The sequence below is a fragment of the Durio zibethinus genome, chromosome 23, assembly GCF_047325235.1.
Source record: "Durio zibethinus cultivar Kanyao isolate XHJ-2024 chromosome 23, ASM4732523v1, whole genome shotgun sequence".
In the NCBI taxonomy this organism is placed as follows: domain Eukaryota; kingdom Viridiplantae; phylum Streptophyta; class Magnoliopsida; order Malvales; family Malvaceae; genus Durio; species Durio zibethinus.
Window position 1 is genome coordinate 7,710,762 of NC_143184.1, and position 27,279 is coordinate 7,738,040.

The 27,279-nt window shown below is 33.3% G+C and overlaps 4 protein-coding genes across 11 annotated transcripts; 2 read left to right on the forward strand and 2 right to left on the reverse strand.

Annotated features, from left to right (window-relative positions):
* The first annotated feature begins 3,699 nt into the window (after positions 1-3,699).
* Positions 3,700-4,874, forward strand: LOC111313114 (F-box/FBD/LRR-repeat protein At5g22700-like). Its single transcript, XM_089752204.1, has 3 exons — positions 3,700-4,518; positions 4,605-4,736; positions 4,806-4,874. Exons 1-3 carry the CDS (start codon positions 3,700-3,702, stop codon positions 4,872-4,874), a joined length of 1,020 nt encoding a protein of 339 aa, XP_089608330.1.
* Positions 4,875-9,075: 4,201 nt separating this feature from the next.
* Positions 9,076-10,950, reverse strand: LOC111313509 (cytochrome b561 and DOMON domain-containing protein At3g07570-like). The gene is made up of 4 exons (XM_022914194.2): positions 10,678-10,950; positions 10,183-10,585; positions 9,765-10,048; positions 9,076-9,369 (listed from the first exon to the last, which is right to left on the reverse strand). The coding sequence occupies exons 1-4, from the start codon at positions 10,852-10,854 to the stop codon at positions 9,139-9,141; spliced, it is 1,095 nt and encodes a 364-aa protein (XP_022769929.2). The 5' UTR covers positions 10,855-10,950; the 3' UTR covers positions 9,076-9,138.
* A 4,849-nt stretch (positions 10,951-15,799) lies between these two features.
* LOC111314474 (auxilin-related protein 2-like) lies at positions 15,800-24,241 on the forward strand. Of its 5 annotated transcripts, none has more exons than XM_089752778.1 (9): positions 15,800-15,924; positions 16,071-16,776; positions 18,735-20,484; positions 20,579-20,711; positions 20,808-20,908; positions 21,009-21,074; positions 21,907-22,047; positions 23,307-23,483; positions 23,674-24,241. In XM_089752778.1, exons 2-9 carry the CDS (start codon positions 16,172-16,174, stop codon positions 23,710-23,712), a joined length of 3,012 nt encoding a protein of 1,003 aa, XP_089608904.1. In that variant the 5' UTR covers positions 15,800-15,924; positions 16,071-16,171; the 3' UTR covers positions 23,713-24,241. The 5 variants fall into 5 exon arrangements, with proteins under 5 accessions (XP_089608904.1, XP_089608903.1, XP_089608905.1 ...); XM_089752777.1 differs by having other exon boundaries at positions 15,800-15,914; XM_089752779.1 differs by having other exon boundaries at positions 15,800-15,914; positions 21,907-21,996.
* Positions 24,242-24,386: 145 nt separating this feature from the next.
* LOC111314475 (RPA-interacting protein A) lies at positions 24,387-27,252 on the reverse strand. Of its 4 annotated transcripts, none has more exons than XM_089752780.1 (6): positions 27,002-27,252; positions 26,723-26,815; positions 26,039-26,267; positions 25,628-25,713; positions 25,282-25,389; positions 24,387-24,756 (listed from the first exon to the last, which is right to left on the reverse strand). In XM_089752780.1, exons 1-6 carry the CDS (start codon positions 27,083-27,085, stop codon positions 24,595-24,597), a joined length of 762 nt encoding a protein of 253 aa, XP_089608906.1. In that variant the 5' UTR covers positions 27,086-27,252; the 3' UTR covers positions 24,387-24,594. The 4 variants fall into 4 exon arrangements, with proteins under 4 accessions (XP_089608906.1, XP_022771615.1, XP_022771618.1 ...); XM_022915880.2 differs by having other exon boundaries at positions 25,628-25,719; XM_022915883.2 differs by having other exon boundaries at positions 25,628-25,719; positions 26,723-26,820.
* Between the last annotated feature and the right edge of the window lie 27 nt (positions 27,253-27,279).

Consider the following 27,279-nt stretch of genomic DNA (forward strand, 5'->3'; position numbering starts at 1 on the left):
ATATGGATGAGCAACAATCAGGCCCAAAATGTTCTTGCATCAGCTTGCTTGGAACCTTGCGTGCCCGCAAACTTTGTTACTGATCCAGTAAAAAATGTTAAAACTCAAATTCATATTTATTTGAATTAATTCATATAATTAATTTTAAAATATAATATTTAGTAAGTTTAATGTTCAAACCTTAATATTTATAATTATTTTTTTTTTATCATTAGGTTGCAGTCTTTCTCATAAAAAAAATGTTAAAACTCTGTTATCAATCAGTAAGTTGTACAGGATTGCATGTGTGGCATGGCTTAAATGATAAGAGATGGAAATTGGAGCAAATCGTTTAAATAAATCAATCATAAATCAAGAATTACACGAGATTTAGCAAGAACATTCAACACATGCAAACAGTTTCTATTGCGGTGTATATTGAAAGAGATTGCTTGCATCTCCATCCGCTTCAATTAATTCAATACACAATATTTCTTACATTCTGCTTTCAGATCAGCAACAATTTCAATCACATTCTCGTTGCCAGAAACTATTGAAATTTCAATTCATTTCTTGGTTCGATTCGTACGTGCTATATATAACTTGGAAATTTTGCATGATAAGTTGATGGGTTGTCCCTTCCGGTGGACACTGAACTTTGCCGACTAAAACCAGGAAACGAGAGATCGATAAAGTAGTGATGGAAAAGACAAAGCAAAACTTAGAGTTTGGGCGGCATGCATTGGATTCTTTGTTCTATATTGATGATTTATAAAATGGATGATTTCTAATTGTAGAATGCTCACTCTTTTTATTTTTTTTAATTTAGTGATTTATTGATGAAATATTATTTTAATTTTAATGATTTAAATTCAGATACTGCCAACATTATATATAAAAAAATAATTTTTTTATATAATCCAAACATATAATCACACTCTTACCTTTTATAGTATTAAACAAAAGGAAAAGACAAGAAAAGAATAACTATAACTGAAAAATATACTCATATTGAAAAAAACAGTCTTTTTTTCCTTTTGTTTTCTTTAACTAAATAAAAATTTAAACTTATTTATTTATTTATTTTTGGTAAGAAAAATATGACGTTGATAAGTTGCTCAATCTCCCAAGTCAGGACAAAATATGTCGTACCTGACAATCTAAGACAAGTGGCTGCAAATTGTATATTCGATATGATCTCAACAAATGACCACCGATAAAATTCAAATTTAAGAACTCTTCGTTAAAGAGAACGATCTTAATCGATTAAACTAACTACTTATTGAATTTAAACTTATTTATCAACATTATATTCACAATCAAAATAATTTTTAAAATCTAAAAATAATATTAAATTTCACATTTGTTAGATTCAATGAATAACTGGTTTATTCGTATTACTTGGGTTCGAATCCACTAAAAGATTTAAATCCACTAAAAGATCATAATTTGAAAAAAAGATGTATAGAGCAAAATTTAAGAATTTTTGTCATTAAATTAAAAAAAATCACACTAAAGGGTGAATGAACATGTTAAATATGTGCAAAAGTCAACTTAATCAAACACCTTGCATGATTTATGTTTATTGATAAAGTATTGAATTCTTAATTTTAATGATATTCAATTTTTGATAATTTTAAATAAAAAAAAATAAAAATAAAAATAAAAATATTATACAAAATTTCTGAAAAAAAAAATGAAAAAGGTTATACAAAATAAATATGTACATAAATTAATGAAGTTTATAAATTAAGCTTAGAATCATTAAATTCAATATTTCAGTAATAACAAGTGATCAGTTATACGCTTGAGAAAAATTTTTTTTTTCAGGTATCAATGATGAAGTTGTTCTTAAGATAATTAGAGATGATAATTTCAAAGTACGAACTTGAATGAAACCAAAACGAAAGCGATAACAAAGACATATATGCGATTTAGGAGATAAAATAACAGTTGAGAAACGTTACATGCTGCAAATCATTACTTTTTTTTCTAACAAATTGAGTTGAGAATCAATATCAACACTTGGACTCACTCTAGTGGCTGCCGCCAAACTCTATCTTGCAGGAGAAACACAAACCAAAACATTTGCCTTTCTTTGCCACATAATAAGCCATCCACAGCACAAGAATAGCTATTAATATTCCTGCCACGATCCAAACAATGGTTATGGAAGAGACGCCATTGCCACCGCTGTTATCACCGTACCACTCATTTGGATCACCACCGTCGGGATATTGCCTTGACATAACTAATTTTCAGAGACAAAACTGATTAGAATATTGTAGAAGAAGGAAAAGGGTGTGTTTCTTTTGATGTAGTTAGTTTAGCAACCAAGGCAGTCAATGGTTTTGTTTTTATAAGGAGTTCCATCCGCCAGCAATGGTCTTGTTAATTGAATTATTAGGTAAGAAACATTGTAAAATATGCTTGTATAATGAAACATTAGTTGAGATTTCTCATCAAAATTTGGTCACAGAAATCGGTGGTTGAGAGACTATATAATGTTAGTTTGTTCTAATCATCAAGATTTAGAGAAGATGCGTGTTGAAAAAATAAACATATATTTTGTTATTTCAGACTTTCAGAGTTTAATATCTGAACATTGAAATTAAGAATTTAATATTTTATCAATAAATTATTGGATTGTTGGTGTAAATATATATATATATATATATAAATATATATAAAGAATCTTGTTTTAGTTGAAGGAAAGTGCTGGTTGTTTATTGAGGATTAAATGACAAGTATTCAAGTTAAAGGAATATAAATACTAGCATGAACTAATCTTTTCTAGGAGTGAAATGGATGTTTGTTTAAGTTATATTCTAAAAACTTGAACATCTTATTAGCATATTAAAAGATCAATTATGTTTTCTATTTTTCTTAAGACAATCTCTTTTAAACTTCTCTGTTTTTCCTGTTTATGTTTTATACAATGTTTGGGAATTTGGTAAAGAGGGGGAAAATGGGCTGTTGTGGACTTTGAAGCAGCACACCAACTGCAAGAGACAAGTGTAGAAGGTAGACTCCTTTGATCTTTGGACAGAGTCAATTATGAACAATAGAAAACAATCAAATCAAGGGTGGTACTCATTATTAAAAAAATTTTGTTTTTTGTTTTTTTTTTTTTTTTTACAAAGTGTAATGCAAAAAGAAATTGAAAATATTAAGATTTGAACTTTAAATTTGTAAGATATTATAAAATAATTATATGAATCAATTGAGTTAATTTTAAAAATTTAAAAGTATTTTTGTTAATGTCATAAATGGCACATTCTTCCTATCTCTAAATCCAAATTGAAATGAGTCTCAAGTTTTAATCGTTTATCTAAAAAATCAGGTTGGCTTATCTTATCTATTCCCCTTTGAATGGAGATTAGAAATTAAATCATAATCTTACTGAATAATTCATAAATATGGAGAAAGTGAAGAGGCTTCATCAATGGTGGGAAGACCAACAGCACATGGATTAAAAATGAATAACCTCTGATTCCTCTTTCTGCATAGTTTTAGGAGCTTCCATTAGTGCATTTCCCTTTCCCTAGCAAATCAGCCCATTGCATAAATTCAATCAGGAAGATCATCGGCTGAGTTTAAGTGATTTACATTTAAACATTCCATTCTTCCCTTCCATTTTATTCCTTGGAAATCCAGAAAAACAATCAGCAATGACTCTTCCAATCTCAGATTATCAATAGCTTTTTCTTTCTTGGTTCAATGGCTACAATGAAGAAGAGCAGAGCTTCAAAGGAAAATGAAATGGACCGACTCAGTGACTTGCCAGACAGTTTAATCCATCACATTCTTTCCTCTCTGAACACCAAAAATGCAGTCCAAACATGTGTGTTGTCCAAGAGATGGAGCCATCTCTGGACTTGTCTTCCCAGCCTCAATTTTGACAGCCAATCATTCAAGTATCTTACTTCCTTCAAAAAATTTGTACTCCACGTCCTCTCTCGACGTGAACCATCTAATCTCCATAGCCTAAAATTCCATAGCTGCTCATCGGATAAAACTTTTATAGGCAGAGTTATCTGCTATGCTGTATCGCATTCTGTACAAGAAATCTATATGGATCGTACAATCCATCCAGCATATCGGCTTCTCTCTAGCACATCCCTGAGAACTCTCCACCTTGAAAATTGTTCATTATTTGGTGATCACTTTTCGAGATGTTTGAATCTAGAAAATCTGTTCATCGACAGATGTTTTATATCTGTAGAACATAAGGTGATTAAAATTTCCGGTCCACGGTTGGTAGCAGTGAACATCAGTCGGGTAACTCAGATTGGTTATGAGTCTGAGACGTACGCCTATACACTTGTGGTTTCTTCTCCAAGACTGTCCTCCTTTTGCTACCAGGGTAGCTGTCCTTCAGCATTGTCAATGGAAGGATGTTCGATTCTTGACAGGGTCAACATTGGTTTATCTGTCCATGAAGAAAAGCAAGAGTTCCGTACATTTCTGAAAAATACTTTGCAAGGGGTGATCTTACATGCTAAATTACTAACTATAGAGTGGAAGGAAGGATTGATGGTACGCATGCAATCAAACATTTATATAAAAAGCTTCTATCAATGACTCTATGAATTTCTAATTCATGGTTACATGATTGATTACAGATAAAAACCGCATTAAGGAATAACGATGTACATGCCATAATCTATAACGAGGCTACTAAGGAAGAAAGGAACTTGTGTTGGAAGGCAGCTAATGAAAACTTTGAACTGTTTTTTGAGTGGATATTTGCAAAGGTATTAACAATTAATTTGATTTTTATTTTTTTAATCTTTTTCTTTTTTTTTTATCTATCATTATTATAGAATTCTATTAGATCATTTATTTGTGTGTATATATATCCTATGAAATTGCCATCGAGCATCTTTCTTTGATTAGAAAAGTTTCATTTGTCTGCATTTTTATTATTCCACCATGCAAACCTTGCTAACGAGTTACATATGGAGTCAAGTATGATAAGTGAAAACTAAGATGGAAATCAAATCAAGCCCCAATAACATCAATGCAGACTTTTGGAGATATTCAGCTGTTTTTCACATGGCTGCACAGGTAAAATATTAAAATAATCATAAAATGAAGCACACCTATCTTTCAGAGATTAAAACTTAAACAATTTCATCTAGTCCTTTGCCAGATTCCCCACCAAAAATTTATTGATATCAAAGCAAAATAATACATATATGATACAAAAGAAATTATACAAATATAATTTTTTTAAGCGTTTGTATACCTCAGTTTTTGTACTTTTACATTTATCAACATTGTACAGCAGATATGACTAAAAAAACAAAACAAAACTTTGCTTGGTAGCGATATGCTAAGATTCATGCACAGGCTGTTATTATCTCTTTCAATAAAACGACAATGCATATTGTTATGGAGTGTCTGAATTTCTTTTAAATCCAGTTATATGTTAAAGGCAACTAACTAATTTGCAATTTACTTGATAACTAAAGCAGGTGTGAGCATTAAAGGCTTTTGACGGCAGGGACTGGAAAGTGGAAACAGCTTCATTCCTGTAGTAGCTATCGCTTTTGAACTTTTCTGTTTTTCCTGTTTATGTTTTATTCAAGGTTGGGAATTTGGTAAAAAAGGCGGAAAATGGGTTGCTAGTCCTAAAATTTTAATGTAGCACACCAACAGAAAGAGATAAGTGTGGAAGGTAGACTACTTTAGTCTTTAGACGGTGGTCTTTAGACAGTTCATTATTAGATTTGATAATCTTAGATATTACTGGAAAACAATACGAAAATAAGTATAAAAGAGACATGATTTAAAATTAAAAAAAAATTATATATAAATTTATCAAAAGTAAAAAATATTTCGTGTTTAACTTGTCTACACAAATGTTGACACAATAATTTTTGTGTTTAACATCAAACAAACAAGATAGGATACTCAGAAGATTGCCTGTTAGTGATTACATAAAAGGATAAAAAATACCCAAAGGCAACAATTTAATAGTTAAATTGAAACGAGTCTCAAATTTTAATCGTTAAAGTATCACAAAATCATCCATTCCGCTTTGAATGGAGTTTAGAAATTAAATTATAATCTTACTGAATACTTCATAAATATGGAGAAAGTGGAGAGGCTTAATCGATTAAATTTGAATAACTTCTGCTTCCCCACCATTTCTTCCCTCTTTCTTTATAGTTTTACGAGCTTCCATTAGTGCATTTCCCTTTCCCTAGCAAATCAGTCCATTGCATTAATTCAATCACTTTTCCAAGAAGATCAACAGCTGAGTTAAGTAATTTACATTTAAACTTTCCATTCTTCCCTCCATTTATTTCCTTGGAAATCCGGAAAAAAAATCGGCAATGACTCTTCGCTTCTTGATCGTTATAGGGATATTTAAAGCTTTAAAAGGAGATTAATGGTAGCTTTCCCTTTCATAGTGCAATGGCTACAATGAAGAAGAGCAGAACTTCCAAGGTAAATAAAATGGATCGGCTCAGTGACTTACCCGACAGCTTAATCCATCACATTCTTTCATATCTGAACACCAAAAATGCAGTCCAAACATGTGTGTTGTCCAAGAGATGGAACCATCTCTGGACTTGTCTACCCATCCTCAATTTTGACAGCCGATCATTCAGGTATCTTGCTTCATTCAAGAAATTTGTGCTCCACGTCCTCTCTCGACGTGAACCATCTAATCTCCATAGCCTGAAATTCCATAGCTGCACATCGGATAAAACTTTTGTAGGCAGAGTCATCCGCTATGCTGTATCGCAATCTGTCCAAGAGATCTATATGGATCGTACAATTCATCCAGCATATCTGCTTCTCTCTAGCATATCCCTGAGAACTCTCCACCTTGAAAATTATTCATTACTTGGCGATCACTTTTCGAGATGTTCGAATTTAGAAAATCTTACCATAGACGGATGTTTTATATCCGGAGAACATAAGGTTATTAAAATTTCTGGTCCACGGTTGGTAGTGGTAAACATGCGTAGGGTAACCAGGATTTATGGGTCTGAGATGGATGCCTTTACACTGGTGGTTTCGTCTCCAAGATTGTCCTCCTTTAGCTACAAAGGTAGCTGCCCTTCAGCGTTGTCTATGGATGGATGTGCGATTCTTGACAGGATCGGCATTGATCTACCTGTCCATGTAGAAAACCAAGAGGTCCGTTCATTTCTGAAAAATAGTTTGCAAGGGTTGATCATACATGCTAAATTACTAACAATATGGTGGAAGGAACGAATGATAATAATGGTACGTATGCAATCAAACATATTAATTCTGTTATAAAATGCTTCTATCAATGACTCTATGAATTTTATTACTGCATTAATTTATATAATACTATCTGCACTAATTTATTGATGATGTCGATGTGGTTGACTAACCTAGGCCTTTGTTTCAATTAATTAAAAACTACTTACTGTAAAATTAACACTCAGTCATTAAACTAGAACTTCATTATATTTTTTTGGTATACATGATGTTGCACTGGATAGTTAGATAATCTTTTTTCATCTCATAAATCTCACCTTATCTTTAATATTCGAACTTGATATCTCTAAGGTGAAATTAATCTCAAATTTTACTTGCTGAGATCACTAGAAGGTTAACTTTCTTTAATTACTGTTTGAAGTGTAGCAGCAAATTCTAATTCATGGTTACATGATTGATTACAGGTAAAAACTGCTTTAAGGAATAACAGTTTTGTTGCCGTAGTGTATAACAAGGCTACTAATGAATTAAGGGGATTGTTTTGGCCTGGAGCTCATGAAAACTTTGAACTGTTTTTGGGATGGATATTAGCAAAGGTATTTAACAATCTATATTAACAATTAATTTTATTTCTTCTCTTATTTTTCTCTTATTTGTTTTTTTTTTTTGTGTTCCATTTTTTTTGTCTGTCATTTTTATAGTATTTTATGAGGTCACCATTTATAGTATTGATGTCTATATTAAACTTGATTTCCAGAGAAACATAAAATTTTTATTTCATATGCTCAAAGGGGGCCATGCATAGTGTTTTTGCATCTGCTTGACACCTAGAAGTGCCTAACAGTAAACAGTATGGGCGTGCCTATTTACATTATTTCAGATTGAATTACTCAACTGCAAAAGGGAGTTTGCTTTTTTGATGTTGTAAGTCATTAATGTGCACAAGCCTCAGATTTTTCTTTTGTCATGCATGCCAATTGGACTGCATGACATTATATATGTATAACCCAACCACAGCATCAGCCCCAGCGCCAGGCTTTTATCTCTTTCTATAATATGGTCATTTACTTTTTGCGGAGCTGCTTCCAATAAAATTAAAGCTAATAAACTTTGCATTCTACTCGGAAATAGCTAATGCAGGTTTGAAGATTAAAGGCCGATTGCAGGAACTGAGGATAGTTAATTTCTTGTGCTAGCTTTTTTATATGGAAAATGATGAACAAATTATGTTTTTGTCAGAGATGGTTTGTCCTCCATCCCTATGTATTTTGGATGCTTAGCATTGCAGTTGGTTTCAAGATGATTGCTGAAAACGTTTAGAAAAGTAAAACTGAAAGAAAGCTATGTTTAATTTCTTTTGATGGACCCTGGCACTCTCAAAAGCTTTCAGTATTTCAGTATTTGATACTTTATTTGTGTATATATATAGACTATGAGCTTGCCATATAGCTTTCTTTGATTAGAAATGTTTCATTTATCTGCATTTTTATTATTCCACCATGCTGCCAAATCCAATGAAAATAATGCTACACTTGCTGCTGCTGATTGGGTAATCTGACATTGTAAATTCCAAAGCATATGGCTGCTGTTTCAGAAAGGTGCAATAAACTTGATGATATAATTTGATTTTCTTTTGGTACGAAGTTGATGATTTGATTTGAAATGCAGTAAGCCAGCTTGATTATTCTGTTCCTTCTTAAATATTGGTTGATCATGTGATCAGAAATTAAGGAAATTGGTTTAATCCTTGTAAGTTTGTCAGCCAAGTTTCATTTGAACACATGAGAACCCAACATTCATGTGTCTTTCACATGAAAAAAATAATTTCCTTGAATAAAAAAAATCGTTATATTCGACTTCCAAGCTGGACAGGCAGAAAAAGGGATCTATGAACTGGTTTTATAATAAAAAAATACATTAAAATTACAGAGCAGTTAAAGATTTAAAATGTTAATTTCTCCTCCACATTTTCAACTCCAAAATGAAGGAAGCCAACAAAAATATAGCAATAACAACGCCGTACCCAGCATTCCATCCGTTTCCCTTTTCTCCCAAATGAATCCCATAAAAGACATTTGCTATTGCAAATGCAATCAAAATTCTCCCCGCACAGCAATGGTACCAATTCCAGAATTTACGCAGCTTGGATTCCTTGTTTGGCCTTGCAAAAAGTGCCGTTACCTATGAAACAAAATCAATTAACGACATTAATTATCATATGTAAATCCTCTAATACTTGTTCGAATTGTTCATTTCACTTAAAGTACACGTGTTCGATATATATTTGACAGATATGTGGACACAGAGTTCTAATGTCCCTGATCAGGTATATAAAATGTACCTGTGTTCAGTTTGTGCCCATAACATAATTTATAAGTATAGGAACAAGGTTATTTCTATGATCTAAATGGTTAAAACCCTGCTTTTCTATACCTCTAATAGAGGATCATATGAATTTGAATTAAAGAGCACTTAATTCGATATGAAAGTTGTTTTGAAGTGTTTTCATCTACAAAAACAAAGTATTACATGTACAAAGAAAAATAAAATAAATGAATGACTATATAGAGACAAACCTGGAGGCATCCCAGCACAAGAATGAAGATGCTGAGGCCTTTGTGGGTGGAGACATCAGCCATGAGACGATCTTCTAAAACAAATCCACATATTACACCCGATAGCCCGAGTATAAAGGCGCACGACTGAATCACAACGTGGGAATAAAACCAGATTGGATCCCATTGCTTGAAGTAACGAGCAACTACTGCTCCAATTATCATCAATATTCCCCAACTCAGCATATTTAGTACTCCATGGCTCTTCCTTAATCTTGAATGTGGGCTCTTTGTTGCACTTGTACCTGTTGCATTCCATAAACCCAAATAATTTCCTCTGAAAAATTGTTATATCTGTAATTTATTTACGTTTCTTTATTTTTTTTTTATAAATTATCTAAAAGAGAAAGTTGGTTTTTTAAGTATTTCTTTTGTTTACCTGTAACATAATTCAAGATGGTGGAGACTTTGTCACGGTGTTCAGCTAAAGCATAGCCTGGAGAAGATGGAATCACCCCAATCTGTCCGACAGAATATATCACCCGTGACAAGGGTTGACTGGTATTCAACTGAAATGCCATGTACAGACGCGAGGATTGGGAAGTTATGGAGGAAGAATTGCTAACAATCGTCAGGTTCCCTTGGTCAGGCAACACTAGATTTGCTATCTGGCCTCCAAGAAAATATTGTTTTACCGTTCCTGTGCCATCAGCTGAGATCCAGCCAACCATAGCGCTTGATCCCACCATCATTCCATTGCTCGAAAACCCCATTGCGACAAAGGAATTTGTATCAGGCACCGAGAGAACAAAACTCCATACAGTCAATGAGGTCTGAACATACTGCAGAATGTTTTTAACATGTAGAATTACAAAGATTAATATACTAACATTAACAACAAATTCACGATTTAAATTGTTAAAGCAAGATTTACTCTGAGGATGAAATCATGATTGCTCCATACAGAAAGGCAGTGGAGAGAAGTTGTACCGAAGGGCACATCGAGTTTTAGGCTGGAACTACAAGAATCTGACTGTTGTGAATTCACCAGCAGGACTGATAACGCTTGCAGGACGAAGAAGAAGATCATGGAAATGAAGGATCGCTTCATTCTTTTTTTTTTTCGTCTTCTTGTTTTCCCTTTCTGGTTTATGGAATGAATTTGGTCTACATATTGAGTTACAAGCTGAAGCAGTTGATAATGATTAATTCTTTAAAATAAAACATAGTTGGAGAACGTGGTGCCCTAAGGCATTTTTTGACTATAAATTTGTGTACAGGGGGAAATGATTAGGCAAGTTATAGCAGCCTATTATCAAATTAATGAGGAAAATTTGTGCCTTTTTTTTTGGCTAATGTAAGAATGTGCTGCTTGCTGTCCTCTGGTTGAAGAGTGGAGATCATATAATAAGTTAATAAATTCAAAGATCTCAGTAGTTAGCTATTTGCAGTTTGTTCACCATCCTTTGCTCTCTCCTTTCCTCTTCTTTTTGAGCTTGAAGCCCGGAATTTAAAGCTCATTTCTTCTTTCAAGGAAGAAATAGATTTAATGAAACAGATATAAATTCAAATTTTAATATTTACAATTCATTTTTCAACATGTTGGAGATTCAGACCTAAAAGCATAGTTGTTAGTACACATTTGCACGATGTCATAGGTGCGCGAAACAGAAAGGTGAGAGAATTTCATTGCAGGGCGGCGTTAAATGGAAATGGTCCAAATATGTTTGCTCACAACTCACAAGGGGTGGGCGGCATCTGAGATAGAGGGGACAGATCGGACTGGGAAGAAGGAATTTTTTGCCTTTGGGGGGTCAACATTAAAAAAAAAAAAAAAAAGACCTTAGTTCATTAAAATAAGAAAAAAATATGACAGTTCTGCTTTCATTACATTATACTAAAAATAGATTCGCATGATGTTGTTGGTTAAATTTTTTTTATTTTTAATAAAAGTAACATAGTTTATTTAAGATTTTTTTAAGGTACTCATTTATAATATTATATATATTGAAAAATTTATTAATTTCATCATGAAAAAATGTTTTTAAATTTTTTTTTTTAGTATTTAGATGAAAATTTTCATTCTAACTTTTTTTTTATTTTTTAATTTTTGGAGGTGTCAATGGACACCTTACTCTACATGTGGATTTGCCGATGAAAAGTAATGGTCAGTGAAAATTTATCACTTAATTTATGTATAATGTGTGTATTTTGTTTTCATACCTTATATAATAAATCAAATTCAAATTTATTTTTTAAAATGTATCTTTTTAAATATAATTAAAAAATATTAAAATTGATAATTAACAAATAAAATAAAACTAAAAAAAAAAAAGAGAAAATGCCTAAAAAATGAAAAAAAGAGAAAGAGAGTTATATTAGGATGTTATGTAAATATTTTTACTTAAGGATGAAAATAAGTTGGGTCAAGACGAGTTTTTTTTCACATCGGTTTCAACTCTATTTTTTAATAATTTAATTTGACTCCAATTCAGATCTAACATCGTACTATTATTTTTATATTTGATTTTGATTGATATATATATATATATATAATCACATTGGCTTAATTTAATCCAAAATGAATTCAATAAATTTAATTTAATATAATGTTTATAAAAATATTATTTTTAATATAAATTATATTTAAATTATATAAATATAATATTTTTATTTAATTAAATTATTAGATAATAACTTTATTAATATAATACATGTATAAATATAAAATTAAATAATTAAAAAAATATATTTTATATATATCTCTTGGATGATCACGACGGAGAACCTCAAATCAACATTTGTTTTGACTCGATTTTAAAAAAGAAAATCATCTCAACTTTGAACTAATCCTGATTTTGAAAAAAAAAAATCACTTGTATGAGATGAGGAGTCATTCTTATCTCCGATAATCTATTTTTTTATAAAATTTATTTAATTAAAAAAAAATAAAAAATAAAAAGAAGAACAAAAGAGAAATGAAATCAATGAAGATGTCATGCCACCATCATTTAAAGATGTAACTATAAGGGTCGATATGGGTTTAAGCTCATCCCAAGATTGACTCGGCATTAGATTTTTTTATATTTAACTTCAATCCAACATATAAGTAATAGGCATATGATTTAATTTGACTCAAAATTAATTTAATAATTTTAATTTAATATAATATTTATAAAAATATAAAATTTTTAATATAAATAGCATCTTAATTATTTATAAAATGTAATATATTTATTAAATTAATATGTTAAAAATAATTTATTAATATAAAATTAAATAAATATTTTTATATACTTGGAGCAAAAAAATCTTAAACATGTTTTTAACTTAACCACGATTTAAAAAAAAAAAAAAACCACCTACCTTGATCGAATCTCAATTAAAAAAACATCCTTAAAGAGTAGATCAAAATTTATTAAAAATGGATTATTTTATTATCCAATCTTTATTAATATTTTTTTTACAAAGTTTATTTAATTTAAAAAAATAAAAAAAGAAAGGCAAAAAAGAAAAAGAAAAGAAAAGGAACGTGACACCTCCATTGGCAATATTTTAACTAAATTCAATGTATAAATTAAAAAACTAAAAAAGCAAAGGCCTGAAAAAAACCTAAATTCAAGTAACACATAGACACATTTATTGGTTTTTTTTTTCTTATAAAATTACTTAATTAAAAAACGAAAAGTAAATGAATTAAAGTTAAAAAAAATTAGTCAATAATATCAAATGGGCTCCATTATAAAATTCTAAAAATAAAAAAAAAGATTATGCATTAAAAATATAGAACATAAAAAAAAGAAAAAGAAAGAAAAATAGAAAAAAAAAAAAAAAAGAGAAGGTGACATGTGATAAGTCTTGATGCGGAAAAAAATAATAAAATTAATAGTACAAATGGATGGATATAAATATTAATAGACGCTTTTTAAGAAATTTCTAAGCCAGTCTCTAGTAAATGCTTTTCATGATTTTTTATTTCTCAACTTTCCATAAATAGTATCGAGAGAGTAATTCATCAACTATGGCTGAGAATCAAGACAACGTGAAAAAAATGGATATACAGTCCAGGTCCTCCGGGACTTCCCTATTTATATATATTTATATTTTTTATATTATTATATCATATTTTAAATTATCAAATTTACTTAAAAAATTGAATGAAAAATTAATTACATGATCATTCATCAAGAAATTTAAAAAAATAAAAAATAAATGAAAGAAAATTTGAAACACCGGATGAAAATTCAAGATTCGCCCAAAACTGGGGTACTTTTGCCCGGCAGGAAAGGATAGATTTTTGTCAATTGTCCATCAAACCAATCAAAATTAGGGTTTTGTTTGTCGGTGGAACGGTGGACTTTAATTTTCATCATCAGAAAAAAATTTTAACATGCTTAAATATCCAAAAAAAAAAAAATCAAAATTAGGGCGTTTTATGGCTTTTCAACATTCCGGTAGTAACTCAATAAAATCAAAAATTTCTCTTAAAAAATCATAAGAAAATAGGGATTCGAAATACAAATTCTTCATTTTCCTTCAAAATGTCATTTCTTTGCTAAATTTGCACCGATAAGAGATTTGAATGTAATTAAATTGTGGACACCTACCATAATCCACCAATCATAGTAGCAAAACCACATGCACAAGAATAAATCAATTGGAAGAAGATCGAAATAACATTATTGTTTCCGCAAGGATTAGTTAAGTTAATAAGTGTTGATTATATTTTCAGGTGTAAGTTAGAGGGAAGTGGTCTGATTATTGTATGAGGGAAAGTTTGAATTTACAATAAGAAAACACGGTTAAAGAACATTTAGAGTTAGTTTTTCAGGACGTATTTTAACATTCAAATTATTAATGTGTTCAACAATTTAAGTGATAAATAAGATACTCAGTAAATATTGATGAAACTTTAAAAAGAAGCTTATATTGTACTAAAAACTCATTTTTACTTTATATATGAGAAAAAGAAGATGACAAAGATTAGAATAGTTGATGATAATGAATTTACATGAAGTTCGAGAAGGGTCGTATAAGTGATTGTATATTGTATTTAATAATTTTAAATAAATTAAAAGTTAATTATCTAATTTGAAGTGATGTATTGATGAGACGTTAATTGAAGTATTTGAATAAATATTTTTTTAACGAAGGTGAGCTCACTTTATGACAATAAATCGATCTTTTTGTGTAATGACATGATAGTCAGATTTGTGTTAACTTGACGATCATAAAAGTTGAACTTATTGATTAAATAAATAAGTGCAAAAAAAAAGTTTTTTTTTTATGATTTGGGATTTGATTGTTGTATAAACTATTTTTAAAATAAATTCTTGAAGGCATCTGTGTAAGGTTAATAAAAATAATATGTTTTAAAATCAAAGAGGTAGACAAAACCCAAAAATAAAAAAATGACTTAAATTGAATTAATATAATATTATTTTTTCATCAAGTGATTCATAAATAATATGAATATTTTTATAAATAAATATAGATATAATAAGTATATTTATCAAATTAGTTTACAAATAATATGAGCTTTTGATTTGAAAGCATGAAAGTTAGAAAAAGCATTAGATTTTTTCCAAAGAATAGGATAATTCTAAAACTAAATGAAAGAATAAAGAATTTCAAAGTGATAATCATTGTAGGTATTTATGTAAGGCATTCAGATTATATATCCTTTATCTATAGTTTTAAGTTTTATTGCTAATTTATTATGATTAATTGTGTAATTAGATGGAATTTAAGTATTTAAGTGAATAATGTGTTGGTGTTAATTTTGAACTTAAAGTGTTAGTGAAGGGTTTTGATTGATAATTCTTTTATCAAGAATAAGCAATGTTTGAAATTTGCCAGGTTTTCGCGTTCGGGCCTCGTGGAATCGTGGCATGGGGGGCAAAATCACAAACTTTTAAAACTGCTTCAGGTCTTTGTAGAAATATCAACATTTTCAGGGTTTCCACGGCTAAAGATTAAAGAACCAAAACGAGATTTCCAAAAGCAAAGCGATAGATTTTCCCTTTTTTAATAAGCCATTTAAAAAACAAAAAATTGCAAAAGCAGAAAACGAAAAACGGCCTGGGAATCGGGTAGAGAAACAAAGAGTGGGAAGACGAAGAGAAGCAGAAGCGAAAGAAAGAAAAAAAAGAAGCTAAAAGCAGCCAAAACGCAATTTCTTGTCGCCCTCCTTTTTTTTTTTTTTAAATCGAAAATAATAATAGAAATTATTGTTATTCTATTATTTTTTGCTCCAAATTATTTGAGAATTGACTCCTCACCCTCCAAATTTTTTCTTTTTGTTACTTTTCCTTTATGTCTCCTCAGATCTAAACTTTCTCAGAAATTTAGGGGCGACACCGATTGAGCAAATCCGCGACGAAATTAGAAATAAAAACCGCCGGTTCGATCCAAGAATCCGAATTGAAATGGATGATTTTCCAGGTTTGTTGGCCAAAGATTTTGGGATCAAACCCCAAGGTAAGTCGGCGCCAATGGCACCTCTTAGAAACCCTTCTTCGGGTCCGAAATACGGGTTGCGATCAGAGTTTACCACATCCTCATCTGGCTACGGCAAATCATCATCCAATTCCATTTTCGACGATCAAGATCGCGACGGGCTGATTTTCAACGACCTCTACGGTGGAACCCCCAAATACTTCTCCGAGTCTCGAACCACAACCGAGCAAACATCGTCGTTCGATTACGACTCCCTTTTCAAGGACCCGAAGCCGCCGGTTTTTGACAAGCCTGTTTACGATGACGATCTTTTTGATGGATTGCCTGGGATCAAGAGCTCTTCCTCGACATCGGCCCGTAAGTACGACGACGTTTTTACGCTGTCGGGGTCTCCGCCTCCTCCTAAGCATAAGTCGCTGAACAGCTCGCCGTTTGATGAACTGCTTGGGAATCTGGGGAGGAAGGATACCGAGACAATGGCGAAGAGCGAGAGAGTGAAAGTGGAGAAAGATGCACCTCTTTTTGACGATTTGCTTCCTGGTTTCGGTCGAAGTAGCTCTCCTGCATCTGCAAGGTATTTTCCTATTTGCAAGGTTTTGATTTTGAAATAAATGAATATTATACTATTTTTATATTATGTATTGAACTTGCATCGTATTTCGGACACTTGTATTAGGTTTTCGTGCTGGCTTTTCATGTTAAAGAGGGTTGGCGATTATGATATTTTACGCAAGTGCTTAAATGTGAATTCTAGTATGTGGTTTTGGCAGCTTTGGTTTTGGCATTTTTAGCATACAAATGGGGCAATGTAGTTAATAAATACAGGTTTTTGTAGGTGGAGGTGGTTTAGATTAGTGTTTGTTTTCTGTAAGACTTTAATCAAGGTTATGTTTTTTCTGGTATTGTGTTTTCTAAAAATTGACAAATTAATCGTCTGTCCTCAAATGTTCTATGCTAGACAGTTTTGAGTGATTTATTTGTGGCATTTTCGGGTAAATGACTAAAGAAGGGAATTTACTTGCTAAAATTTACTTAGATGACTTGGAGATTCTAGATGCATTTATCAATTAATGGCTCTTTATTGTCTGGTTTCTCTACTCCGTAGCCATAGTTTTTTCCTTATATATTTAGTTTAATTGAAGCCACACTCTGCTGGAGTTTATAAACACCGTGAATGATCTGATCTGAATGTTGATCTAATAGAGTTTGCTGTGCTATAAAATGTTGACATACTGCAATGGACTTAAAACTAAAAATATGTGGATTTTTTTGCCAGTAGGGAAGATATTCACATCGATTCAGTTGCACATTTGAGGGCTTCTCATTTGGAGCAGCAACCACCTTATAAGCCTACATTTAGGATCAGGAGGGCTAGTCTAAGACCTGTGCAGGATTTTTAATTGCAAAACACTTCACATGCATATGGAATTGGATACATTGAACTCATCTCTTCCAGCCACCCCCATCCCCACCCTGACCCCCACCAGCGAAAAGAAAAGAAGGAAATAAGTTCTTAAGTAGTTCTGTTGTGGAATATTAGTTTAGGGTTCTGACTGCTTAAAGCTGTACTTTTAGTTGCCTAATGATATGCTTTTCTGCCACTCCCTTGTGAGGGTTTATACTCGTTTTGTACCTATGACATAGTGTTAAAGTTGGTAATTAACTTATAAAAGTCCTCAAGCCATAGCTTCTCCAGATGACTCAATCTTGATGTTTACTAATACCATACTAGTTGTATTTTGTGGTGTCTGGTAACTAATCAGATTTAAGGAATTTTGAAAAAACTTGAGTTGATGCCAACTGTGTGTGTAAAATCATACCTGCACTTGTATGAATATGATGTATTATGATAGATATCACATGAATTCAGATGTAGTTACCTTTATTAATCCTCTTTTGGTCACCTAGTGCCTCTACAACCTCTTTTCTTGGTTGAGGAATGCTTGTATTCCTTTGTTTATTTCTATTTTCTCATTTAAGGTGGCAAAATTCCTAGATTAAATTCAATGGTTAGGTTGGATTGGATAGGTATCAGTATGTTGTTGGAATTGAATTAGGATGATAGGATGATAGGTGCTGCCAGAAACTTTGAGATTTTCTTATAAGATGAACTTTTTTGAGTTTGGAAATCATTTAATAGTTAGAAATATGGACTTGGCTTTTACTTTAAACTTTTGTGAATATCAGTGTTATCATACACAGTGTTTTTAGTTGTAAATATTTTAGCCAGACATGGCAGAGGCAAATAGACCAAAGATATAAAATCTTATTGTCGTTAAAATTGTGATTATGTTTAATTGGAAACTTGTAGTGCACTTTAGTGCTTGCCTAAGTGTGAAGAAGGCGCACTAAAATGACTAGTTATATTTATGGTACATTTGGACTCTAAATGCCTTGTTCTAAGCTTGAGATCAAGTATCTTTCTTTTCAGTTCCATATTTTTCCTATGCAGTCTTATTTGCTTCTTGTTTTTATGATATTTAGCTATATCATGTAAATATTGGCTGATATCATGCTCTATTCTTTGGACAGGTCAATTTCAGAGGCTGGTCAGTCCCACAAACCTGCCTCAAATTCAAGCAAGGCTGGCTCCAATTTGATGGAGGACCCTTTTGTTGTCTTAGAAACAACATCAGACCCTGCGGATTCATCCTCAGGGTTGTTTACAGACCCCTTGGAAGAAATAAGTAAACTTAATGGATCTAGGAAGTCTAGAGTGGAGAGTACATCTGGAAGTGGGGGAGTATTTGATGATATAGATCCTCTGGACGGTCTTGGGAAATCGGTACCTCCTCTGTCACCTGAGATCAATAAGAGAGGGAAGGATAGAGGCCCTTTAAAAACTGCAAGTGGACCACAAACTCCTGCTAGTAAAGAGCCAAGTGATGAAGATTATGAGCACCACACTAAGAAGAGGATGCCTTCTATGGACAATATTCCGGAATCTCATCAAACTGTGTTTGACATGCCCAGTATTTCTACTGATTTTCATAGCTCAGTTGGTCGAACTACTAGTCCTCCTCCTTACTCAAATGTTAGTTCTAATGAGACTAGTTCCCAGGTAAATACAACTCCAAGATCTGAGGAGAACTTCGACGCATCTGATGATGTGTGGCTTACCGTATCAGAGATTCCTCTCTTTACCCAACCTACTAGCGCTCCACCCCCTTCCAGACCCCCGCCTCCTAGACCACCACGAGTTTCAAAGGCACATACAGGCTCATTTTCTTCCATAAATGCAAAAAAGAAGGTCAATGATTTTTCTTCCTTCCAAAATTCAACTCAGTTCTCACACAGCCCTCAGTCAGCTCGTGCCCCAGCAAGAAGCTCCATTACATCTCAAATTGATGAACTTGAAGATTTTGCAATGGGTAGGGCCCGAAATAATGTTGAACAGGTTGAAGTTTTTCCTGGTGATGATTTTGAGACAAATTCTGTTGCTGCTGCTTCTGCTGCTGCCATGAAAGAGGCAATGGATAGAGCAGAGGCTAAATTTAGGCATGCTAAGGAAATGAGGGAGAGAGAGAATTTAAAAGCTGCTAGAAATAAAGAAGCTGGTCAAATGGATAAGGACGAGAGAACTATGCAACAAGATGCTTTGGACAGAGAAGTTAGAGAAAAGCAAGAGAGACTGGAGCGTGAGAGGCAACAAAGGGAAAGGGAGGAGGAAGAGAGAGAGCAAATGAGACGTGAATTGGAGAGGGAAAGGGAGGAGAAGGAGAGAGAGCAAAAGAGACGTGAATTGGAGAGGGAAAGGGAGGAGAAGGAGAGAGCACAAAGAAGGCTTGAGAAAGAGAGGGAGCGAGTTAGGGAGATGGAGAGGGAAAGGGAAATGGCCAGACAAGTTGTTGAAAGGGCTGCTAGAGAAGCACGTGAAAGAGTAGCAACTGAAGCTCGTGCAAGAGCTGAAAGGGCTGCTGTTGAAAAGGCAGCTGCTGAAGCTCGAGAACGTGCAGAAAGGGCTGCAGTGCAGAGAGTACAAGCTGAAGCTCGTGAAAGGGCAGCAGCTGAGGCAAGAGAAAGAGCTGCTGCAGAAGCGAGAGAAAGGGAAGCACGGGAGAGGACTGCAACAGCAAAAGCTGAAGCTGAAGCAAGGCTTAGAGCAGAAAGAGCTGCTGTGGAGAGGGCAGCTGCAGAGGCTCGAGAAAGGGCAGCTGCTGAGGCTCAAGAAAGGGCTGCTGCTGCAAGGGCAAGCCAGCAAAAGAATGACAATGATCTTGAATCCTTTTTTAGTATGGGTTCTCGACCAAGCAGTGCACCAGGGCCAAGAGCTAGCTCTTCGGTAAGAATCTAAGGCTGTCTTACCGTATTCATCTTCTGATTTACACTGTAGTGTCAGCTTGTCTGGTTTCTAACTTGATGTTTTACTCTTGCAGGAGCCCATGTTTGATGGACAAAACAAGGTAGGGCCTGAAGTGGCTAGGAGAACATCTGTTGGATCCTCGTCTAGCATGAGGAAAGCTTCTTCATCTGCAAATATTGTTGATGATCTCAGTTCTATTTTTGGAGGTACTTTCAAATTTGAGATGTAATGATCTTTGTCAATTTTTATTATCATTTTTGTTCTTCTCCATAGTTGATAACTGACTAAACTGCTTTCTAAAGCTGCTGCATCTTCATCTGGAGAGTTCCAAGAGGTTGAAGGGGAAACTGAAGAAAGGCGAAGAGCCAGGTTGGAACGCCACCAACGCACTCAGGAGCGTGCGGTATGTATTATGTGTTACATGATTTCATTTGTCTTTGCTCTTTTTTCGAGTTATAAGCTGCTTGCTGGCCCTGGTTTACATATTGAGTTTGCATATCCAGGCAAAAGCACTTGCTGAGAAAAATCAACGTGACCTTCAAGTGCAAAGGGAACAAGCTGAGAGACATGTAAGTGGATGCAGCATATTTTCTTTTTCTTGTTGTCATTGTTCATTCTATTCTTTTTCCTCATTTCTTTTTAAGTGGCTTTTTGTTGGAGTTTACTTTTCAATGGGATCCAACCATAAAGGATTTTTGCTCTGGCCCCAGCTTTCTTATCATACACTTCGCGTAATGGCATTGCATTTTATGAGTTGCATGTTTTATTTAGGTCTGAGGTTGCTTTTGCTTGTTTTTCACTTTTTCTTCAGTCGACTTTCAGTTAGGGTCAAGGTTAACTTGTAAACTGACTCTGGCATAGTTTACACATTAACTTAATTTCATTTCTACCATATTAAGGAAATGGGTGGCTTTGATTTATGGATAAAACTTATGTGAGACAAAAGGATAACTGAGTATTTAAGCCTATAATATAGTTCTGTTGAGGCTCCTAATAATGGTACTATATGATAAGTTAAAATTTGGTCAGTACATTGTGTCTCGATTTTGTAACCCCAGCATCTCCACTGATACGAGTTAGGACTGCGGTATTACTATAGTATAGAAACTAAAATTATATTAAACTGCCCAACTAGCCTTGCACCCTAATGACATGTTAATTTGGATTTGGTTGGCTTTTCATTATATTATAAATTATAAGGTAGGGGCCCATGAATCCATTCTCTATTTTTTTAAGTAATTGAATGTATAATGGCACATAATGCATTGAAAGTAGTTACTTTCAATAAAACATTATGCTGCATTAGAATATACGTAAGTTTCTATTTGTACGTGCATACATCTGCAAAAGTTATTCTTTTAATTATTGTCTGTCTAATATTGATCTATGGTCTTATTTCAGAGAATTGCTGAAACACTAGATGTTGAGATCAAGAGATGGGCAGCTGGGAAAGAGGGGAATTTGCGTGCTCTGCTGTCAACGCTGCAATATGTGTGTTATTACTTATTACTACCATTCATCTTGTTTGTTCTCCGTTGCATGGTATTTTATGTAGGAACAGACTATAATTCATTTTCTGTGCTTTTTTCTTCTTCTTTTTTTAATATAATATATCGTGCATACTTGTCATTTTACTGCATCAATTTCACTGTTTAATATTCTACTTTTTTGAGATCTTTTGTACATGCAGTAGATGACTTAAGGCAAATTTTGAAATATGTTGTTGGAGGCAGACTGAGTGAGATGAATTCCAACATAAGAAACACCTTGTGATTGAACTCTAAGCTTTTCCTGTTAACATCTTATTTAAGTTGCCACACTCTTTATGTACACTGCACTACTGTCATGTCCAGTGGATATACTGCAAATATGATGCTGATTTTAAGTAGAACTCAAAACTGAAAAGGAGATTGGACTGACAATTTCAAGTGTCCAGATGCAACTTTGTCATCTTTAGACTGTCTGATTTAGCAGACTTATAGAATTAAGGATACCAAAGCATAATAGTATGTCTTTAATGCTTCTCCCCTTGCATGATTGCTTACCATCTGGCTCCTGCAATTTTGTTCTTCCAGTCAAGGAACTATTTTTGTGGCATACAGTGTATTGGTATTATTTATTAAGCATTAAAGTTTCTTGAACCGCTTTAAGATAACTCAGTGTAGAGAGATGTCAAACTTGTTGTAAGGATTTAATATACTGTCTTGTAGAATACATGGACATCCTTTGCAAAATTATATTTAGCGATGCTGACCTTCTATTTTAGTTTAATTTTGTTATCCTAGAAATAGGATAAACATCTTGTTAACCCTTTTCATCAAGCATTTCATAGTCTTTTCAGCTAATAATGCAGACTATAGCATTAATTGTATTTAAAAAGGGCAATGCAAATTCTAGCATGCCGTTTTTAACTCTTCCTTTTTCTGCCTGTCTTGCAAGCACTTCCATCACAGTTTGACATTCAGAAGTGCTTGCACGTGCAAATACTTATTTGAGGATGCTAATTGTGCTTCCAAAAGTTGAACTGCTTGAGGATGAGCTTTGTTGTGCCTGCATCATTTACTTAGATATGCCAACATTCATCTGAAGGTTTAATTTGTGCTTCCAACTGTTAAATTTATTATAATGAGCACTGCTGTAATTTTGAAGAAGTGGATGACAAGAGATACTTCTGAAATTTTCATAGTTGTTTCTCTTCATCATTTTGTTCATTTAAATGTCTTATAGTAAAAATTTCATGAAAATTGATATGGTTTCTGTTTTAACTAATTTGTCTCCTGAACCTGTTCTGTGATGATTAGGTTCTTTGGCCTGAATGTGGTTGGCAACCTGTTTCTTTGACGGATTTGATTATAGCTGCTGCAGTTAAAAAGGCTTATAGAAAGGCGACTCTTTGCATCCATCCTGATAAAGTCCAGCAAAAAGGTGCCAATCTTCAACAGAAATATGTGGCGGAGAAGGTCTTTGACTTGCTCAAGGTACTTCATAAATGTTTTGCTTGAAGCACTTTATTGTTGGTGTGCCATTTTCCTATTAGAGCCACCATTGTACTGATTGGCATTTTTATTTGTCACATTTTCTTAGATAGGAATAATAATGTCATATTGGCGCTGCATTTCTTTCCATCTCGTTTTCTTTCAGACTATTTTGTTTGTTTGTGTTAAATAGGAAGCCTGGAACAAGTTCAATTCAGAGGAGCTTTTCTGAGTTTCAATTCATTTATTACATAACTCAAAAAATTCATCATTCTGCAAACTACGCGTTGGAGTTGAATGCATTCCAGCTGCCATAAGTCTATTATCAGCTGCTGTTGTCTGCTTCGATTTGATGATTCATTATATCAGCTGTTAAAGCATGGCATATGGTGCCTGCTTTGAAGGTATGCGAAGGGTGAAGTACTCTTCTTTTATTCAGGTTGCTGTACATTAATCTTCATCCAGCTTACGCCCACGTAAAATTGGCATCTCCGTCTTAGCATAGATGATATTCAGCGAATCGGTTGGTTCTATCATCCGCCCCATATGCACGAGATGAGGGGATTTTTGTGTTAAGTTCTTTTGTAATTGTTTCTTTGTGTTTTTCGTTTCCCCACCTTTTGTGGCCGATAGAGCTTTGATAAGTTGAGTTAGCTCCAATCTGTTCTATTGATATCAAAACAATAGTTTGAGATGTGTATGATTGATGAGATGGGTACTCCGAGGTGGAAGTTTCATATATATATAAATTTTTTACTTAAGGCATACTTGTTTCTTGTTAAAAAGGTTGGAACTTTTTTTGTTATAAAAATGGTCGAATGTGACTAGAAATTTCATGTTGCAATGGTCTTCTTGAACTCTTGTGCAAGGGAATTAAAGAGTGAAAAAAATGAATTACCATTCAGATAAACAGAAGCAAGACAAAAGAAAATCAATTAGAATCAAAGCGAAACACTAGAAATAGAGTGAAGTACATAAAATCAATGAAAACAAACTGTTGTTTTTGGGAACGGAGAATAAATAAAATCAATCAGAAAATGTATACACTTTTAAAGGGATAAGCCTGAAAACCTGAAATGTAATTGATCCCTAAGTATACAAAAAAGGAAAGAAGCTATATGACAACCTCAAAGGTACCGCAGTCGTGACAAAGGATGTACAATGCAGTTAAACCAAATCTAGTCTCGAGGCAAAACTTGGGTTTCAATCTGCAACCTCGATCAAAATGGTCACCATGGGCTTCAGCTAATCGATCCCGTAATATATCCAAATTAACCTGAAAATAAGACAAGAATGTGGACAACTCATACAAAATAACTTCATAAGGAACTTGTTTGATTTGCTTACTCATGTTTTTTAATAAATAATCTTGAAAGGAAATCATTCATTTCAAGAAGAAATGAGCAAGAACATAATGTCGAAGACTCAGCTAGCAAGCAACTACAATTACAGAGTTTAGAGAAAGAAAAAATCAGCAACAATCAGCATATTGTGACAAACCATATGAACACTTTCATTATTCATTTTTTTTCCTTGAATATCTCGTTTCTTTTTGGCAAGCAAACAGACTATAGAGAAAGGAAAAATATTTATTTATTTGGTTACAAGAGCAAAATATATTTGGGCAATTGATTGTTAGGAAAACTTTTGAGAAATAAAGAGAGTTTTATTTTGGCCACAGAAATGAAAAGAGTTTTTAGAATGTGAATATGTGACACATGGTGCAAATGAAAGTCATAACAATCAAATGGTTGCCATGCGATGAAAATTGTATGAAAAAAGAAAAGATAAACAGGAGAACCTCATCGTCTCTGTTAAGCTGAAGTTTGCAAAGGGTGCAATATATAAGTTGATGGTTCTGTTGCAACTCTCCTTGCTTACAGATGGGGCACCAAATCTGCTTGTGCACCTAACATAAACATCAAGAAATCTTGTTGATTTCATTCACTTCCAAAATCTTGGCACAAAGTGCTGAAAATTGACATTTGAAAATGCTAGAAACTCTCATATAAGAACCAAATACTACAACGTAACTACTATAGAAGTTTCTTGTAAGTAATCACTACATGGTGCCTGGAAAAACATTTATCACACCTGCAAATCACCACTTATCTAGAAAAATTAACACCAAAAGTTTATTACTGCACCTGCTCATCATTCAGTTGCATATGCTCATAAACTGCACGAGCCAAGTACTCATCTTCTTCATCTTCCCAAGATACGATGGGTTCTTCTGCTTCTGCAAGGAACTAGGTTAAACATTTAAACTCAAAAAGTATGACTTCTCCAAATATAACCTCCTAATTCATGCATCTGCATGATCATTCACCCACTCACAGTAGACAAGAATAAACATATGATGTCTTTGCAAAAATCAGAAACAGTAATAATGAGGTGGAGGAATATAATGCTATATGTAGCAGAACAGAAATCTAACATATAAGCAAGCAAAACTTTCAGTGGTATGTAAATTGTAATTGGTATAAAATTGTCCCTCTGCTCCCTTCTTCTCTGAACAACCCTGAACCTGTTTGTTTAAGAGTGTGATTGTTTATTACCTTTTCCTGCTGGTTCTGTCATGTGATCCTCGTAAAAAATTCTTTGCATTTCTAACAATATCTCTTCGCATTCACCTTGATATGCATCTTGAAGGCCATTGTATTCCCATAATTCATCAGAGGCTTTGGAGAAAGAATTTGAGCTTTCCGAACAGTCAGTTAATGATGAGTCTTTAATCTTTTTAAGCTCATCGGAAACTATGTCCTCAAAGGCAGCTATGATAGAGTCCTGAAACCAGAAAACATAAATAAATAAGTGATGTACTAGTAAACCCACAGCATGGACTTAACTCAAGAGAAACAGAAATATAGCAAACCAAGAAAAAAACCACCCGAGTACAAAATGCCCACAAATATTATACGAACCAAAAGAATGTGTAAAAGCAAACTTTTCCAGGCTTTTTTATCAAAGGAAGCTGACAAGTACAAATGCAAGGATCAGGAAACTTGATAACATAAAGATTCTCTAATAACTAGGAACCTAAAGTTACATTCAAAGTTCAGGTTAGCCTGATATGCAGCAAAGGGGGACTTTTCCATACCCATGTCGAAAAGCAATAAAGATATGGGCATATATTGGAACCCAAGGTAATTACAAGCATCTAATTTGTGTAGATAACTTCAATAGAGAAAGATATAGAAAATAGAAAATAAAAGTGGTGCATTTGAATGAAAATAGAGAACCTTCTGATTAAGAGATTGGGGCGCAGGCAACCTCATTTTCCAAAGCAGAAGAGACCGGTCTTCTCGTACCCTTTTGTAACAATTTTCTCTCAACTACACTTCATCAGCAATTTAAACAATACTCATCAATTTCAACTTTTCAACAGAATATCTTTCATGAAGTATTTAAAAAAATAAAACAAAAGGAAAAGGGAATAAACCAGAAATCTTGGCACAAAAAAAAAAAACATTATGAGACAACTGAAAACCCATAATTATTTGTTAGAAAGTGAGACAAACCTTGTCTTTCCAAAAGGAGTAATTGTTGAAACGGGGATGGGTTTTGAGGGAAGGTCGTTTGGTTGTTGAGCAATTATTTTCCATTTTCGGTGTGGTTTTGTGCTACCTCGAAGAGGGTCCAAGAGGAAACCGAAAAGGCCAGCCAAATTTTGGAGCAGAGAGAGAACGAGGGAGACTTCGTTTCAATCGGCAAAAATTGTTGTGAAGAACAGAAGAAGATAAGACGGTTTCTGGTGAAGAACCCATATTAATTGGCGCCTTGGAGGTGGGTTTAACAG